We start from the raw sequence: 13,878 nt of genomic DNA, 5'->3' as shown, positions 1-13,878 counted from the left end.
CCGCAGCTGTGGAAGTGATTACTGGTTCTCTTCTAAGGGAAATGAAGTGATACATGTGGTTATGGTTTAAAAATGTGCACTTTCTTCAGGCAGGACTTTTGAAAGGAATCAGTTGTCTCTAGAGTGTCTTGTAATAACCTTGGTTTATACACCAGTGTGGGATTAAAGACATCAGCCACTTTGCCCCTTTAGCAGCATCACTGAAACAGGAGAGCAAGACCTCTTTGAAATGCAGTTTATTCTACAAACATTTAGAGTAAAATCTTAGCTAATTTCCATAACTGCATATAATACCAGAAAGAAAAAGCGCTACTATGGTCATTTGAAGGTTACTCACAGCTATTTTCTGAACTACTCACTTGCTAGGGAAGGATTAAATGGGAGACGAAATGTTTCCTTTAGTTTATACTCATGTTATCCTTTTTGGGCATTTTGTTTCTACACATCCACATTCATCTACGTACACATAGGTGAACTGGACTGTTTTATGGTCCGAGCAAACCAGTTCCACCTTCACTTTGTGACTTCTTTTTTCATGGCAGCAGGTGCATTTGTGTTCCATTTCACTGGCCTCAAAAGAATACCTATAGAAATGAGATTTTTCGTATCAGTCTGCTGCCTGTTGTCTTCCCAACCTGATCCATATTTGCGGCTCCAAATGCATGTACTACTAAGGAACAAAATTTCCTATCTATTTTTCTGCTTATTCATAACAGCCTTTCGTCAGGATGCTATTGGCTATGCAGGGCCAGATCCTTTGACACCAGTGGGGAAAATCCCAGTAACTTCAGTGGATTTTGGATTAGGCCCATTCTAGCAAGACAGAGAAGAGCAATTCATGCAGAGAACAAAGAGGAGGAAAAAACTCCAGTAAACACCAGAGCAGTTCAAAAACCATACAAGGACATGTTTAAGAGCATGTTTAATAAATTTAGCTGATGTCTTTCCCAAGGGATCTATTTTCCTGACTAAGATAAGGCACTCTATGAGGCTGAAGCCATTCCTAATGAGTGCTCTTTTGCACACACAGTTTCCCAACTGGGTCCTTTCAAACAGCAGGAAGGGGACAAACAGCTGCAGGCCACTGGTGACAAGAACCCAGGAAGACTAGGCACAGAGGAGGACAGGAAAAGGCTTCCTACTTACACGGAGTAGGTACTGCACATCCCTTCACAAAAGGGCACTGGGACAGGAGCAGCTGACTTGCAGTTGTCATGGATGATGTACTGCTCCTTCACATTGCGTTTGCATTTGTGTGGCAGGTCAATACCTGGCAGAAGAACACTTCTGTTAGACTTCTTCACACTGGGGAACAAATGTTTTGAAAGGTATTTGCTAGTAAACCAAGGATAGTTCATCCTAGTAAAACTTTTCACAGTTCAAATGCACAACCAAAACCACAAATGAGAGTGCAAAGAGACATTAATTCAGCCAAACGATTCCCCACTGGTCAATGTGCTTTTCCATTTGTGGACTAGTTTTAGCAGGTAAAGATACTGTTGAATCAAGACCTAAAGGAGACATGAAGGTTTTAGGTTTTTCTAAAATGGCTATAAATCACATTTGTGGCTCTATAACAATATAGGATTTCTGAGTAGATGCTACAGAAAAAAAAACCCCAAACCTTTGTTTCTGTGCAATTTTGCAGGTGCAATAATACATAGAATGTTTTCTAAAAGTTTTCTTATCAGGAGTATAGTTCAAGCTAACAGTACTTCAGTTATTTGAAAGCACAGAAAAGGAAATTTAAAAATGTTAGTGTTCCCTTTGAAGAATGAGGCAGATTTTTAGTCTTGGCTATGAGGTACAGAACAGTTCTGCTGCTGTAAAACTGTCTTTCAGTCTGTGGAAACTGCAGGCTCTCAGTGCATGCAGAAACAGGGCTGCAAGCAGGGAAGGACCAAACAGTATTGGAGTAGAGAATCAGTGATTTAATGCACTCACATGTCTTACAACAGCCATCTGAAGACACCTCAACTGTCCCCTGTATTGAAAGTAACCAGAACAGTCAGTTCAGATGCATGTAGTGCTAAGCAGAAAGTAGCAATGATGAGAGTTCAGTTACAGTCCCTCATTTCTAATCCACACAAATTCCTCATCAGACCTATTTGTGTACCAATTATATATAAAGCTCCTTGGGGGGAAAAAAAACAAAAAACATAAAAACAAAAAACCAAAAAAAAAAAAATTAATCTAGCAAGGAAGGGAGTGAATTTTCTTAGGATTATATATCATTCACAAGCCAGGTAAGATGCCCTGTAATACATGCCTAATCTTTAGTTCCTATTGAAGCCAGCATAAAAACCCCAGTCTCAGAGAATCACAGCTGCCCCTGGAATTGAACAGCCTGACCTGTGCAGAGCCTGCCCCAGAGCTAATTCAAGTACATGGCTGTCCTAGTCCCTGCTTTGATCTGCTGTGAAGTCCCAAAATGCTTCTGAAAGTTACTGAAAACCACCAATAGCTGAAAGCCTAGATATGAATGTTACCCCTTGCTCGTTCATGTTCCACTTCCCCACTTAATAGTACACCAGATGTCAGAAGACACTGCGTTCATCAGTCCCCCAAGGATTCATGGTGAATTACCACTTGTTTAATGGCATTTTATAATGCTGATGTTTCTCAAGTGATAAAAGATTCCCCTTCGCTATTGCCCCAATACCCTTCTCTTTCAAGTTCTAGTGCTTATCCCACAACAGTGTAAATTGTGTGGGCTTGTTTGCAAATATTTTTGCTTTACTTCCACATGACACATGGCTGAAAAAGCACATTTCCTTCAAAGAAGGATGATCACACCAGAAAGATCAAGAAATACTCATTCAAAACAGCAAAGATAACTCCCAGGCCAGCATCAGGGCTTGTTCCAGAAGCCTTTTTCTGGCTGTAAAATACTTACTGGCACACAGTTTGCTTCTTCAAATGGTAGGCAGACCTTTATTGTACTAGTCAAGGAAAACTGGCCTGCTGATTCAGTGCATGTGTACTGAGTACAGTTGTCATATGGATCTTTATAACTCTTTCCAACCTAATAAAAACAGAGAAAAAAAAGAAAAGGGAAAAAAAAGCCAGTGGAGTATAGCAATAAAATTAGAAAACTGAAACAGTAATAAAGTCAATGAACTGTCAAAGACTGGGTTGTTCATACCACTCTGAAAGGGCTGAGATGCCTGCAACTCACATCTACAAATTATGTACCAAGCTCACCCACTACCAGTCTATGCAAAATCACTTCTGTGGCCACCCAGGGGGAAGGAATGAAAGAATGCCAGAATGAGCATAAAGGTATTAACAGAAATGCCAGAAAGTAGGTGTGTTAATGTTTGTGGGCTAAAATATAGACAAAAGAAAAATAACTCTTTCAAAGGGTTTCAACAGTTTTCTTTTTTAATAGATGGAAGAAAATTAAAAAGAGTGAAAGAGAACAAAAGTCTTTGCAATAGAGGTTAATGGATAACTGCAAAGCCTACTCATGGAGAGATAAAAATTATATATTGGAATAGGAAAATATAGCTTGTAAGATAAATCATCAAGGAATAAAAGGATGAAATAAAAAAGATGAACACAAGAGCTATCAGAGAAGCAATAGCATGTAAGGCAAGTCACTGGTTGAAACAGTATCATTAACCATACCCAGGAGTAGCAGGCTGTAGTAAAACCAGAGAGTTAGAATCATGGAATCACAGAATCATTAAGGGTGGAAAAGACCTTCAAGATCATCAAGCCCTTCCTTTAAAGGCTCAGCTCATGTCTACACAATGCTATATTCACAGGACATGATGTATTAGCTGTATTAGCTGTGTGTGTTACCAAGTCGCACTACGCTCCAGCAGCTGTGTCACTTGATTTCTGCCTCAGCAAATACAGAACCACTGGCAGCACAGTTATATCAGCTTGCTCACACTGTCTATCTCTGTATCTTCAGGGCAAAATAATGAAACTGCTTCAGATGGGAGCAGTGTGATGTGAAGCCAGCACATGTATCTCTGCAAGAGCAGCATTATATAATGTCACCATCCCTTCCAAAGTCTTTCTTGCTATTTCATGTCAGGAGAAGTGGAGGTAACATGATTTCCATTCCTGCCAGAGAATATAATTGTCAACATAGTAATGCCTGTGAGATGCACACAGCAGGGAACAGCTACAGGGAACATCTACATTTACTTTGGAAACACAGATATTTTTACATCTCCTCGAGGTCCTCCCAGCCTTGAAATGCATGACACTGGTTGAAAAGATGCTGAGGTCTTTTTGATAATTCAGGCTTGAGTGCACAGCAAGGGAATGCTTACCTCAATGGTCACATTGCCAAATGGAAAATTTGCCACACATGCCACTTGCTGGCACTGGCTGCAGCATTGACCCTTCTCTTCCACATAGCGAAAACCCTGTAGGAATAAGGTTTCTATTTATCCATGTTAACCAATGTCTTGTTCCTGAAGCATCTTTGGATCAAAGATACACTGAAGATGGCAGAGGAAATGAGCCAACCTTCTGGTTTCAATTCTGTTGTCTTTAGAAATCTGTTGGAACCATTTTAAGCCTGACAATCAAAGCTGGTAATTTTTCTGCCTTATTGAATAGTGACTTCTGGGTACTTCAGTTGCCATGAAGACCCTTTCACTGACTATTCTTCTTCAGGCTAACACACAAAACAGGTCAAAAAAATTAATTTAGCACATGATTACTTCCACAATCTGGCACCACCACTTGGTCTGATATCATTATCTGCAAGAACTGTTGCTGTCAGACCTGTGAAGATTTTCTGTGCTGTCTTTTAGGTATCCATTGGTCTCCTGGTGGGTGTGGCTGGCTTCAGGATAAAGTATAATGAAAGGTTTTGTCCATTTTTAACATTGGTTGTGCATTTGACCTTATCTGGGCATGAATGGAAAGGCAACCACCCTCCTTATATTCAGGAACAGACTGAACAACTTGAATGCTGATTCTCACAAGTACTGAGAAGTAGCTGAGTACTCCGCACCCACAAGTCCTGAAAGTGTCTGGAAACATATAAACCACTGTGCAGTTTCCTCACAATCTTCATTTTTGAGCTGACAATGGGCAACACCAACAGAATGACACAAACATCTTTCAGCAGTCAGACTTCAACAGGTTTGCAATCATTTCCCCTCAGGGCACCTTTCCAAGGGTGACCTCTTAAATTTGCTAGAGCAAAAATAACCAGCACCCTAAAAAGGACTTACAAAACAATTAATAGAAGAGTCTGCTATGTTGCACTGAGAAAGCAGTTACTGTCCCTGTTTCAACTCAACAGCCATTGTCTGTGGTCAAGGAGGTGCTGACCTGCTGACAGGTGGTTTGGCATTGCACTGGAAGGCACTGGATGCGGTTGGTCTGTGTCACAGGATCCTGCTCATCCATGCACACACAGTTCTCGCAAGAGCTTTTAGGCACCATTGCCCCTGGCTGGAAATATAGAGGAGAGAGAAAACCATGACAAGTATTCAGAGGGTTCTGAAATAAATGTCCCCCTGGACTGTCAAAAAAATTAATGTCTATGAGATTTATTTTTGGAAGAATTTCCTGAAATTATTGTACTTCCAGATCTCTAAAACCTTACCAGCAGTATCACAAAATGAACACAAGGCTGACACTCCCAAGTGTATCAATGATGTTAAATGATTTTTTAAATAAATTCTAAGCCTCTATTTTTGCTCAGTTTGACCAAGCAATAATCTTACAACATTCAAAGAGATTTAAAATTTGTGTTCAATCACAATTTTGACCCATCAACTCTAAAGCATAGGCAAGATCTCTTTTAGTAAGCAAGTTACTGGTCTCTGGCATTACCTGTTCACTAACCTATTCCAGAATCACAGATTGCTTGGGGTTGGGAGGGACCTCTGCAAATCACCTAGTCCAATGCCCATTTCCAGTAGTACATAAGACTACTGGCAGGGAAGAATCTAATCCTGCTTTTTGTATGAGTGTTGACAACAAAAACTTCAGAGAATTCTGACTCAGGCAGCATTAACTCATAGGAAGAAGTGTCTGTAAGAAGACCTACCTTAAATTCAACTCCTTCAGAAATACATACTCCTTTTGGTACTGTAAGAAAAAAAATTTAAAAGGTTGTGCTAGGAATGATGCAGTTACTGTTCTCATCTCTGAATTGTGAGTGATTTAGAGAAGTCAAAGAGTAGAGCTGAACTTAATAGCACACATGAAAAGAGGAAAAAAAAGCAACTAGTACTGGTACTAGTTGTTATTCAGAAGCTCACATGTAGCATCTGCTTAGATGTTATGTTTCAAGTGGGGATAATTCTACATGCTGGTATTTTCCATAAGGTAAAATCTATTTGCCTCATGGTTTTTTTACCCATACTTGAAATTACTTGACCTTTTCTTTATTGTTAACCACTGTGCTGGTAACAAAGCCAATGGGCTTATGTGTGTGAATCCGGAAATATAATTTGGCAGCAGAGCTTCTGGATGGGTTCAGTTTAACCATCATTCCGTATGTGGTCAATAACTTACACTCACTGAATACTGGCTACAGAAAACCTGCACCAGTTACTCCAATTCCAAAAAAAAAAAAAGAAAAAAAAAAAAGGAAAGAAAAAAAAAGCTGAATTGTAAAGGCTGAGAAAGGAAGAAGCTACCACCTCTGATTTTAACTCATTTAGAAAAATCAAATACCTCAAGGAATAAAACCCCTTAAGGAAATGAAGTACTTACTACAGGAGAAGATAGGGCAACAACCATCCTCAGACATAGCAACTACTGGCTGGAAACCTAAGTCACATCCTGTTTTGTTGATAATGCAGGTTTTTATATCACATTCTGCAATAGACAGCAGAGATAAAATAAGCCAAAGCATCCCATCCAGCAGCATTACCTGCAGACAAAGCTTGAAAAAAAACATCCTATCACTATCACCAGGGTCCCCTATCCTTTGTCTTGAAATAGATACTGGGAATGGCCAGGGTTAGGAGCAGGCTACTCCTGTGCTATGGTGGGCATTTGGGACTGGGAGGGTGGAAATGCAAAGTTGAGCGCAAACACGTATCAGGAACCTCCACAGGAAGCCTTAGGGAAGCCTGGAAGATGAACACATCCTCCCTTATTGGGTGGATCTCTGTGGAGAGATCACCCTCCCATCTCAGAAAGACAAGAGCCAAAGGATCCTGTGGAGCACCTGGTGATCCCAGTGATCCACAGGGGATTTTCCAGTGTAAGTATCTGCCAGGTCATGGCACTAATTTAGAGTACAAATTGCACCAGAGGAATTCTCTTCTGATAGCAAGAGCTCCTGGCATGTAGATGGAAGAAATTACCACTCCAATGTGCCTATGTGAATCTGGTACCTGTGGGGCACCACATCTCCCTTGGGGATTACTGCTGAAGGCACATGATGCCACATGATGACTTGTGAATGATCCACTCACCACAGACTGTCTCTGTGCAGCACGGGTCTTCCAGACGTGGTTTTATTTTGCGTACAAAGCCTTCTTTTGTGCAGTTGATAGGTGGAGATTTAGCACAAGGGCGGGGGAAGCAAGAGATGTTCAAGGTCGCTTCATCACAAGTACAGTATTGACAGTCATGCTCCCAAGCCTCTCTAGGCTATAAAAATAAGAGGGATAGCAGTTCAGTGAGCAAAACCTGGAAGCATTATATCAATGAATGCCTGCTGCAAGACAGTGTAGGGCTGAGTCGACCTAATTTATTGTGTAGGAAAATTGCAGTTCAAATCCCAGAGGGAGAAGAAGGGAACAGTAAGAAAAAATTCCATTATTTGCCACCTTCCTTTGCAGGTTTATGTGTTTCCAGGAGGAAAGCCTGATGATTCTACCAGGAAACTGATTCCCAACAACTACTCCTTCTGTGTCTGTGCCTCAAGTGATTAAACAAGTTCTGGAGTTAATAAAATCTTCTTGATTTTCTCCCCACTGTCATTGCAGTTCACTTAGAATGAAAAGAAACAACTCATGGTCATTTTTGTAGGAGGTCACAGAACCCAGATACAGTATAAAGACAGTATTTTCCTTTCTTTTACCTGTTTCACTGAGCCATCTTGTGCAGTGCAACCTATAAAATGAATTAGATGTTATTTTAAAGGTAACTGAATCAGGGAAAACAACAGAAGCAGGAAAACAGGAACAGAAGGAAAGTATTGAAATCTGAGAATCAGCCACAAAAAAAAAGAGAAATTCAGAGTGCAAAGTCACAGGTTGTAAACCCAAAAACTTCTTAAACATGCTACTCTTTGTTCTTTTGAAAGTTGCACCTTCTGCATGCAAGAGAAGGCAGAAACTCTCAATCTGGAATGCTTCCAGCCTCACTAGAACAGGTCAGTAACAAGGTCTCCCCCATTTCCTCTGTACCCAAAACAACCCCCTTAACATGCACTTCTAGTCAGGCTCTTAACCCCACTCCCCATAGCACCATTTATACTATTTCTTACCACAAACAGACACACAAATGCCATCATGATCATTCAGCAGAATTTTTCCATCAGGACAGTAGCATCCTTCAACCAACAGCGATGTGATATTTTGGGAGGGAAGGGTGTCCATAACAACTCCTCTACAGAATTAGGATATAAATGAGAATGAATGAGAGGCAAAACTGTAGCCCAGGGCAATCAAGACACCTAAATCCCAAGGGAATGTCAACTTCAAACTTCCCTGCCAGTTTTCACATTATGGACTTGAAAAACTTGAAATGACCCACCTGCTGAAGCAAGTGTTTCTTTTTGCTTCCCCGCATGGCTTGTACACCTGATCCTGAGGACAGCTGGCCTCTGTGGAGCATTGCAACATACAAGTTAAAAAGCCCAGACCCATGTGTACCCTCCGATGCAGGGACACGAAGGGACAAAGCGTCCAGGCTACCGCAGCAACCTCCCGGGTGTGCACAGCCGGGCAAGGGGGTCCCTGCAGCTCCAGCACGAGGGGGCGACGGGGCCAGCAACGTGCAAGTGACAAGACCAGCAGTGCTCACTCCGACTCGTGGGGTGCCCCGAGCAGGGCAAAGCAGGCAGAGAGAAGCAGTGGGTTGCCATCTAGTGTCCAAGCGCTGGGGAACACATGGGACTCCTCGGCTGAGCTACTGTGGGCCTGGTTCCCTCTTGCCCTAGTTCTGGACTGGATCAACCTCTTTGGTTTGTTCCTGCTTTTTCTCAGGTCCAGAGCAGCAGGTGAGGACAGAGCAGACCAGACTTGCTTCACTCTAGGGGGTGTTTTCCAGGCTCACCACACTGCCCATTCCCAGGCTCACCACATTCCCATTCCCAGGCTCACTCGTCTCCCCAGGCTCGCTGCACTCTCATTCCCAGGCTCACCGCACTGCCCATTCCCAGGCTCACCGCACTGCCCATTCCCAGGCTCACCGCCGTCCCATTCCCAGGCTCACCACACTGCCCATTCCCAGGCTCACTCGTCTCCCCAGGCTCACTGCACTCTCATTCCCAGGCTCACCGCCGTCCCATTCCCAGGCTCACCACACTCCCATTCCCAGGCTCACCGCACTGCCCATTCCCAGGCTCACCGCAGCCCCATTCCCAGGCTCACCGCAGCCCCATTCCCAGGCTCACCACACTCCCATTCCCAGGCTCACCGCACTGCCCATTCCCAGGCTCACCGCACTGCCCATTCCCAGGCTCACCGCAGCCCCATTCCCAGGCTCACCGCAGCCCCATTCCCAGGCTCACCGCACAGCCCCATTCCCAGGCTCACCGCACAGCCCCATTCCCAGGCTCACCGCACAGCCCCATTACCAGGCTCTCCACACTCCCATTCCCAGGCTCACCACACTGCCCGCTCGCCAGCCTCCTCCAGTCCACGCAGACCCCGTGGAGCCCGCACAGGGACGCGTAGGTCTGCATGCTCTGGCACTCCGTGCTGGGGTGCTCCTCCAAGCACCCGCTGGCCACACATGCCTCGTAGTAGGGCTGAGGGGGGACCACACCATGGCACTCTGTCAGGGTCCTTCACAAAACAAGGAGAAAAACCTTGGGCTACTTCCAAGGAAGAATTCAACTCCGAGCCAAACCATCCCCCCTGCCCCAGGCAAAGCCTCAAGGTACAACTACAAATTGTTCTCAGAGGCAATACACCCACACAACTTAATAAAGTATGAGCGTTATCTGCCGTTCTTTACAATGCTTTGAAAGGAAACAATATTATGTTGGACTGCTACCTGCAAAGGCTCCTACACAGCTCATAGCTATAAGTCTATATGCTGATATTTTTATGTTAGCATGTTTGAAAATCCTGCTTTAAACCACAAAATTATTTTTAAAACAGACACACACATTTTCTAACTATTTTTTTACTGCATTCCATATAATTCAGAGCTTTCAGGTACTGAATTATAGCTAGTTCCCACCTGGCCTCTCTAGAACTGACAGGCAGAGGGAGTGCCAAGAAGCAGACTCTATTAAAGGAGAACTGATTTTGCTGATGCAGCTGAAAAATATCTGCCAAGCTTAAGAACACACACATCAGTTCGCTGCGCCTAGTTTTACAAGGTATGCAAGACTTTATATTTTCTTCATATCCTAGAATCAGTTCACCCAAGACATTTAGTGAAGCACAAAATTATCTTGTGAACTTATTTTTACTTTTGGGAGTTGTCTTACCAGATGATTTTACACAGATTAGAAGGCACACAATGCTGATGATACTCAATCTTTGATGGTCGTGAGACACCAGGATTACAGAATCTGTTGGTAGGATGTGGGACTTTCCAATCTAATGCCATCTCTTTGAAGGACTCAACAACCTCACCATTCCTCTTCATAGCATCATCAGACTTCTGGTTGGTGCAGGTACCTGATAGCAATATAAAAGTGACCGTTCAAGGACAATTGATGCTGATGAAGCTTCTTTTACAGAAAACCTGGGGGGAAGTTCTCCTCCTTGTGCAAAGGGAGCAACATGTGGAATCCTGGTAAATTCACAAGAATAGTTTCTAGGAAGAGAAGGCTCAAAGAAACAGTTTGCCAGCTACTCATGAAAACCAGAATTGATGTGTTGGTTGATAGATTTCTCCTGGCGGTCAGAGTAACTGAGATGCACAGGACTCTCCAGATTTCCTACATTTCTATATGAAGTAGATATGATGAAAAGGAAGGGCTTAGAAAAATTCTGTGTCCATCCACCAACAGACTGTGAACAGAATGAAAGGATATGACTTAAAACTCCATTTCCTGATAGTGTCTTTCCATTAAATAAATTTATTAACATTTGTGAGAAATAGTGAAGTTGCAAGCATTTAGAGATTTTACAAGGTAATGAGAGAAAGAAGGAGGAAAATTCACTGCATTAATTTTTGTCAGCTGATGAGGACACTCACCACAGAGTCCCATGGTATTGTTATAAAACTTGCTGAAAGGGAGTTTTATGTAAAATGCAAGTCGACTGTAGGAGATGTAAACCTCTAATTGAGGTATTTCAATTATGGTGTAAAGGCCAGAACTGGTTATCCTGATACCATTCTTGGAAATGTCTGGGACAACTTTCTTATCATCAAACAAAATCTAAAAAGAAAAGAAACAAAAGGTTTTTATGGACACTCTTTCATTGAGTAAGGTACATGATTAGTGCAACTGGAAAGCAGGGCAGCAGAAATTCAGACCTTAGGTGAACCAAATCATGTCTGTCACCGGCAGTCTATTAAGCAGTTGTCTAATATTCCTTTTTAGTATGTTGCAATTTATATTTGGATGCTCATATCAGGACAAAACCCACAATTTTCAGTTATGTGATAATTTCCCAGAATTTTAGTATATACAGATTTTTATTGACACAAAGCAAAAAAGAAAGCGAAGAAGCAAAGTAATTGCATTTCTTACCCATTCCATATTTTACAAGCTTAATTCTTTGTTGTGACAGAGCATTTAACAGTACAGTAATATAACTACAGCAAAATAATACTGAGAATTCATTTTAGCACAATACTTTACCAAGTTTGTTTCTTTTCCATGTTCCATTGCCTGTGTCAGAGTAACAACAGAGTTGGAGTAAAAAATGATAAGGGACATTGAACAAATTGCTCCACGAGTGGCAGCACAGTAGTAGTTGTCTATGTGAATCCAGAAGTTGTGAGAGTCAGGATGAATTGACTTCACAAGGACATAGGTGCAGTTTTCTTTAAAATGGTAGTATGCTCCATCAAAAGTCACATAATGCTCATTTCCCCATCCACTGCAAATACCTAGAAGACAGAATGACAGGCTTCAAGTTTGGCTTTACTGAGCTTCCTGTAAGTACAAGCTGGTTTTAACCTTTTTACTCATTTCCAGTCAGAGATGAAATATCCAGTTTGATACAGAAAAATTACCCTAGCAAGGACATCTGCTTTCAACAGCTGAAATTTCAGATGGCATTTCTATTGCATTGTATCTTACTGAATTGATATGAACATAATATAGGTGTTGACCAGATAGACTTATCTTTTTGAGGCCCTGCTGAACATAACATAAATTTCAGGAATTCTCCTGCAACTTACACTGACACTCAGAGACTTCACAGCAACCAGTTTCATCAGAGTGATTCGTGAACGGGAAACCATTGACACAGAGTTTCAGTTGCTGAGGTGGGCAAGTCATGACAGACAATTTGACGTTGTTTCCTTCTCCCAGGCAAGTGGCAGTATGGCAGTTTCCAAAATTCCATGTTTCATTAAACTATCAATGAAAAAAAAAAAAAAAAGAGGAGAGGCAAATAACAAAGTAATGTAATAAAAGCTTTAAAATCACACACAGCAAAACATTCCATCCAGTTAATTGTCTAGCATGGCAATATTTGGTGTCTATTCTGGCTCTGGAAACCAGGCAATATGAACCATATAGGAATCAACAGAGCCTTGATATCTACTTTTTTTGGTATATATATTAAGGTCCTGACCACTTCTGGTGGTGGGACACTGCAAGATGTGGCTTCCTAGTCTTTGTTCAGCTTAGGTAGCTCTGCCAACATACAATCATTTAGGTGTTTCAGGTGAACAGAAGAATCTTCAGCTTATTCTTTCAGTGGTGGTTTCTGGCATACTTCTTAATCATCTAATTCAGCCACACCTACAGTCCAGCTGTAGTGCTGGATACCAGCATCAGAGGAGAACACCAAATCTTGGCTGCAGGCAATGCATGAATGGTGGAATGATGAATGATGAAACACATATTCTTCAAAGGCTCTCACCTTTCTGGGAGGGATGAGTGCAAGACAGTCACTCTCAGAAGTCCTTGTGGGAGCAGGAACTTGGTTTGTTACACCAGGAGCAGGTGTTGGTAGACAGGCTTCAGAATGTGGATCACATATCTTGACGGTCTGAGTATGACCAGTTTTACACTCTGCCCAAATTAATTCAATCTGACATGATTTATTGCAGACAGAGTAAGCACAATGACCTGATATGTTCACTGGCAGAGAAACATTTTCTCCTGCAAGGGCAAAACCCAAGTGTTAGTCCGAGGCCTGATCACAGAGCAGCTGCATACTCAGCCCTGCATTTTACTATCTGGGTCTGTACCCAAAAGCCATGCTCAGGGCACTGTCTGTGTACAGCTCCTGGAATTCAGGGGCTGAACTGGAGAGCAGTTAATCCAAATGGCTGAGGGCTAATCTGAAATTCTGCTCTTAGATACATAAGAGGAAATTGAAAATGAGTACAAGAAGAGACAATACTGAATACATCATGGAGTGCATCTGGTCTTCACAAACACCAGGAGGTAGGGGAAGCAGGAGATACTAATAGATGAAGAAGGGTCTTTCCTCCCCCATTTTTGGATTATTACTGTGAGTTACAAGCTCATGTTCAGCAATTTGGGATTCACAGCTCTGCTGACATCAGCAACTGCTATAAGTTTCCTTACACCAGGGGTGTTCAAACCAGAACAAAGTTATTGCATGT

General features: G+C 42.2%; 1 protein-coding gene across 1 annotated transcript in view; it reads right to left on the bottom strand.

The window, feature by feature from the left end:
- Positions 1-236: 236 nt before the first annotated feature.
- Positions 237-13,878, bottom strand: part of LOC125327905 (mucin-5B) — a 41,988-nt gene continuing 28,346 nt past the window's right edge. The window contains exons 30-47 of the mRNA XM_048307961.1: positions 13,167-13,408; positions 12,478-12,655; positions 11,933-12,183; positions 11,323-11,506; positions 10,607-10,799; positions 9,775-9,953; positions 8,698-8,767; positions 8,429-8,550; positions 8,021-8,052; positions 7,410-7,587; positions 6,700-6,804; positions 6,029-6,069; positions 5,305-5,427; positions 4,290-4,385; positions 2,897-3,025; positions 1,945-1,984; positions 1,147-1,270; positions 237-584 (exon numbers count right to left, since the gene is read on the bottom strand). Of these exons, the coding sequence (XP_048163918.1) occupies positions 410-584; positions 1,147-1,270; positions 1,945-1,984; positions 2,897-3,025; positions 4,290-4,385; positions 5,305-5,427; positions 6,029-6,069; positions 6,700-6,804; positions 7,410-7,587; positions 8,021-8,052; positions 8,429-8,550; positions 8,698-8,767; positions 9,775-9,953; positions 10,607-10,799; positions 11,323-11,506; positions 11,933-12,183; positions 12,478-12,655; positions 13,167-13,408 (2,462 nt within the window). The 3' untranslated portion in view covers positions 237-409. The remainder of the gene's footprint in view (positions 585-1,146; positions 1,271-1,944; positions 1,985-2,896; positions 3,026-4,289; positions 4,386-5,304; positions 5,428-6,028; positions 6,070-6,699; positions 6,805-7,409; positions 7,588-8,020; positions 8,053-8,428; positions 8,551-8,697; positions 8,768-9,774; positions 9,954-10,606; positions 10,800-11,322; positions 11,507-11,932; positions 12,184-12,477; positions 12,656-13,166; positions 13,409-13,878) is intronic.

Source organism: Corvus hawaiiensis, chromosome 6 (genome assembly GCF_020740725.1).
Source record: "Corvus hawaiiensis isolate bCorHaw1 chromosome 6, bCorHaw1.pri.cur, whole genome shotgun sequence".
Taxonomy (NCBI): domain Eukaryota; kingdom Metazoa; phylum Chordata; class Aves; order Passeriformes; family Corvidae; genus Corvus; species Corvus hawaiiensis.
Note: the sequence above shows the minus strand (reverse complement) of the source record. Positions and strands in the feature narration are given on the sequence as shown.